The sequence below is a fragment of the Tachysurus fulvidraco genome, chromosome 19 (assembly GCF_022655615.1).
Source record: "Tachysurus fulvidraco isolate hzauxx_2018 chromosome 19, HZAU_PFXX_2.0, whole genome shotgun sequence".
NCBI lineage: Eukaryota > Metazoa > Chordata > Actinopteri > Siluriformes > Bagridae > Tachysurus > Tachysurus fulvidraco.
The window spans coordinates 20,434,613-20,439,612 of NC_062536.1; the positions used below are offsets into that span (position 1 = coordinate 20,434,613).

At 45.2% G+C, this 5,000-nt stretch overlaps 1 protein-coding gene across 7 annotated transcripts in view; it reads right to left on the reverse strand.

Moving 5' to 3' along the window:
- nav3 (neuron navigator 3) overlaps positions 1 to 5,000 on the reverse strand; it is a 175,244-nt gene that overhangs the window by 38,163 nt on the left and 132,081 nt on the right. For all 7 annotated transcript variants that reach the window (XM_047803938.1, XM_047803936.1, XM_047803939.1 and 4 more), the window contains 3 exons: positions 1,850 to 1,918; positions 1,462 to 1,598; positions 1 to 719 (listed from right to left, as the gene is read on the reverse strand). The exon at positions 1 to 719 is cut by the window's left edge and continues 203 nt beyond it. In XM_047803938.1, the coding sequence (XP_047659894.1) occupies positions 1 to 719; positions 1,462 to 1,598; positions 1,850 to 1,918 (925 nt within the window). The remainder of the gene's footprint in view (positions 720 to 1,461; positions 1,599 to 1,849; positions 1,919 to 5,000) is intronic.

The following is a 5,000-nucleotide window of genomic DNA, read 5'->3' on the forward strand; positions in this document are numbered from 1 at the left end:
GTAGTACCCTTGACCCCCTTTGGAGCTTTTCATCTTTTCGGGTGCAGGTTTGGTTGAAGCCACTTGAGTCTTCACTCCGGGTTTTGGAATGCCACTGGAAGCAGGAAGTGCACTCTCTTTCTTCGCTGCAGTTGTTTTACCTCCTTTAGGGATGAGGCTAGCAATTTTGGAGGCCTTCTTACCCGGATCTGAGGTCACTTCCTCTTTAGGGGGCGTGCTAGCTTTGCTTTTCTTATTACTCTTGTCATCTTTGGGCTGAGGCAAGGATTTGATAGCGTTCTTACTGTTGTTAGCAGCAATAGTGGTAGTGGTGTTAGCATTAGCTGTGCTCTTGTTTGAGGGTGAAGGGGACAGTGTAGGCATCTTGCCCTGTGGTTTGGGGCAGGTCCCGCCCTCGTCCCCATACTCCGACAGGTCGTCCTCCTCCTGAAGAGCCATCCGTGTGTTGACCAGTCGGAACTTTTCCAGCATCGAGCGCTGGTTCCCTGGTACTGACTTAGAACCATCCGCGAGTGATGGGCGTGACCTGTCTGAAGTGGGAGGGGGAGGGGAGGAGGTGGGGCTACTGGCTAACATGGAGGATGTCGCACTGTGCTTCATGTTCATGGACTTGCTGCGCCATGATTGGCCCGGCGTCGGGGAGGGAATGGCCGATGCTAATTGCTGACCACCAACGCTGCCATTTACCCCCCCAATCAGGGGGATGGACTTCACAGAATCTGTCACACACAAACACACACAGTTACACACACTGTCTGCTTGCTGTTGCCATAGCAACCTGCCATTTTCGTCATTCACCAGGAAAAAAGTCATTCAGATTAACTTTCTCTCTCTCTCTCTCTCTCCCTCTCTCTCTAACTTTTCTGTATCTCTCTCCGTCAGTTCTTTCTCAGACTCCATCGTTTCTCTTTTTCCTCTCTTATTCTGTCTTTCTCTCATGTGGCTTTAGATGTCTCACTCACTCAATTGCTTTTATTCCTTTCTCATTATCTTTTCCTTTGCCTGTCTTTAAGTCTCTCTCTTTATCACTCTCTCTTTCTTTCTGTCCTTCAATCTGTCTATCTCTCTGGATCAGTTTCTCTTATTTCACTCTCGCTATATATTTCCATCTTTCTTATAACCGTTTATCATTTCAGTGTTTTCAATATTCTCTCTCTCTCTCTCTCTCTCTCTCTCTCTCTCTCTCTCTCTCTCTCTCTCTCTCTCTCTCTCTCTCTCTCTCTCTCTCTCTCTCTCTCTCTCTCTCTCTCTCTGTTTTATAGCAGTACTTAGTGAGATGATGCCATCTAATGGTCAGAAGAGGATAGTGTTTCTATTCTATTTCTATAAGGAGTGAAACAGGTGTGTGTGTGTGTGTGCGTATACATGTGTGTGTGAGTGTGTATATACATGTGTGTGTGTGTGAGTGTGAGTGTGTATATACATGTGTGTGTGTGTGTGTGTGTGTGTGCGTGTGTTCACCTCGGTCATTCCCACTAGCATACTGCAGTGGTTTGTTGCGGTCGATGCTGTTGAAGCTCTGACTCCTGCGATTCAAACTGGCTGAAGGCGGAGCTTTATTGTTACCCACCACCGGGGATCGGGATGGACCTGGCAACCTGACACACACACACACACACACACACACACACACACACACACACACACACACACACACACACACACATTATTAAGACACATGATCTTTGCTCGTGACATTTTTAAAGATAGCTCTATATTATATAAACACACTATATGCGATATACATAAAGACTTTAACCCATTTCCTGCAGCAGATTAAACACCACCGAGGTCACTTCCTGTAAAAAAAAAAAACCTGTTTGTGATGAATGAAGAGAGGATGTGTTACCTTGTGTTTTTCTTCTGCACAGGTCCTACTCCACTCTGAGCAGGTGGAGTGGCGTATCTCACTGTCACACTGAGGAGAGGGTGAGACAGACAGACAGTGAGACAGGAAGAGAGAGAGAGACAGAGAGAGAGAGAGAGAGAGAGAGAGAGAGAGAGAGAGAGAGAGAGACTCCTGTTTGCTATTCTCACTCTAAAGTAACAAAACATTGTTTAGCATCCTCTCATTGTGTAGACGGTGCATCACACACCTCTTTAGGTCTCACACAGGAAGTGTACAACCGCCCTACTTTTGCATGTGTGTGTTTGCAGAAAGAGAGAGAGAGAGAGAGAGAGAGAGAGAGAGAGAGAGAGAGAGAGAGAGAGAGAGAGAGAGGTTTAACCTTGCCTTTATTTTAACGTTCAATGCAAGATTTTCTATTTTACAATAAATAGTGGAGGAAATAAAAATGCTAATAAATATAAATAAAAAAAAACAGAATAAATAAATTGAAAAATAAAATCAACCACAAATAAATTCAGTAAATAATACAAGCACAAATACTTAACACACACCGAAGTTAAACACCGACTAGTCGTTATTAAACTAACGTAAGACGTGATTAATACACCAAACCTCTGCATTATTATTAAGTCTGTACTATATACAGTAAACCTTAGCCTTCCTTTCACTAAAGCCTTCAGCATCCCCTCCGAGTCTGTGCAAATGAGCTGTAGGCCTAAGCAATCTTAGATATTTTAAAAACAAGTGTTCCAAATCCTCATCTTTTGTAGAAAACCTACTCTCTTATTGCTATACTCAGGTGTGCCACATGTCTGTCTGTAGCTATCTACTTGTGAATAAATCAGCTGTACGCTTCTCTATGCGAGGCTTATACCGGACTCTCCACCTGTCTCTCACAAGGAAGTCTGGTCCCAGCAGGTCTGGCCACTTTGACACTCTTTGCTGTCTCAGCGATTGCAAGAGTGTTATTTTCACTGTGATAAAGTACAGTGCTTTCTTTAGTTCTGACTCCAGATCTCCCAGTTTAGGGGTATTAAGGATAAAACAGAGCCACTGGCGTCTTCTTCTTGCTCCTCGCTGACAGCTGGAGTGATCTTAATTTTGGGAAAGTCCTGTTTGTCCCTTCGAGGTCCTCTTACAATAAAGTTTCTATAGCTGCTCGGTAGCACAGAGAAGATTTTATCCTTCATCTTGGAAATGAGACGTGTTGATCGCAAGCCTGTCACCATTTTAAGGGCCTAGTCAGGTCTCTAACCATTTCCATCCAGCAGGTGTCCCAGCTTCGTAACTCCATGTCTTAGAAGGCAAGCTCTCACAGTTGCTGAAGACAACAGTCTGGTCTGAATAACCGGATTTAAGAGTAGGGGTTCTTCAATAACCCAATTCCCTTCTTCATCTACAGTTCTTTCCACTTTTAAGATGTTCCTCCAAGCCTGCAGCACTGATTTATAAAAGGGTGTAATTTCGACCAGACTCGCCTTTTAGTAGAAACATGTGTTGGTCAAGTCCCAGGTTGCCCGTTGTTGCAGAATTAGACAGGGAGTTTTGGTCCAAGCCAGATCTTTGTGGTAAAGGAGTCTCTGAGCCTTGACCTCCTTCTTCAATTGGCAGATACAGCATCGAGGCCCAGGTCCAGTGCTGTCCACTCCAAAAAGACCTTAGTCTCCTCAGCAGAAAGAGTCTGCTCTGTCCTTTCTTACAGATTGCCTCAGTATTGTCTGTCCAGTCCAGTCCAGTTTGCTGTTCAGATGAACACTCAGGTATTTGTAACAGTCCACTCTCACATTCCCTGAATGATCACTGAGTGTAATAAAGTTTGTTTGTGCCTACAGAAATCCACCACCAGTTTTTTGGTTTTCTCCGCATTTAGTCCGCACCAGTCCACAAAGTTCTGGATCAGTCCTCTGTACTCCCTGTCATCATCATCTGTGATCAGACCGACGATGGCAGAGTCATCAGAGAACTTCTGTAGGTGACAGGTTGCTGAGCGGAACATGAAGTCTTCAGTGTAGATGGTGTTGCAGACAACCATGTCAGTCTCACAGTCACGAGTCCTCGCATACTGTGATCGGTCTGTGAGGTAGTCCAATATCCAGGCAGACAGATGATGGTCCACTCCCATGTACACCATCTTATCCCTCAGGAGCACAGGTTGGATGGTATTAAAAGCACTAGAGCATGGGCAATAATACATGACTCTCACTGAGCCCCCAGCCTTTTCCAGCGGCAAAACAGACTGATTTAGCAGGAAGATGACAGCGTCTTCCACTCCAATTGGGGGGGGGGGGGGGTGTTGTCACCCAATTATGGTCACCCTCAGCCTGAGAACTGGGCTCCTTATGACCAGTGATGGTTTGGAGCCGCTTCCACACACCACTGATGTTGTTCTGCTGCGGCTGATCCTCCATCTTCCTCCTGTAGCATGCTTTTCCTTCCCTGATCTTCTTTCTCAATTCTCTTTCTAAGTTTTCAGCTCTTACTTGTTTCCTGATTTAAAAACCCTCTTCTTCTCTTTAAGGCGAATCTTTACATTAGGGATGTTCCTTGGTTTGTTCATGGGAAAACACCGTACAGTCCTGGTAGGTACAGTATTCTCCACACAGTAGTTGATAGTCAGTAATACAGTCTGTTTGATTGTCGATATCCTCCCCATGAGGATTACACATTCCTCCCACATAGTTGTTTCAAAACAGTCTTTCAGAGCATCACTGGTCTCATCAGACCATGTCCTCACTGTGTAGGAGGCAGCTGGTTGCCTGCGTACAAGGGGTTTGTACACAGGTTGGAGATAAACCAGGTTGTGATCCGATCTTCCTTTGTCTTTGCATAAAATAAATCCTGTTTTATTGTCTCTGGTGTGGCAGGAAACATGCTGGGTGAATGTGGGCAGAGTGGAGGATGGAGGGGCATGATTGAAATCTCCAGAGACAATGAGAAGGGCGTTTGGGCTCTGTGTTAACAGTCTGTTAACAACAGAATGCAGGACATCGCATGCCGATTCACCGTCGGCAGACGGAGGAATATACGCAGCTATCGCAATAACATACGAGAATTCCCTGGGCAGATAGTACGGCCTCATGCTAGGGGCTCACAGCTCAATGTCCTTAAAGCAGATCTGTTCTTAGTAGTGATGTGACCAGGTTTACACCAT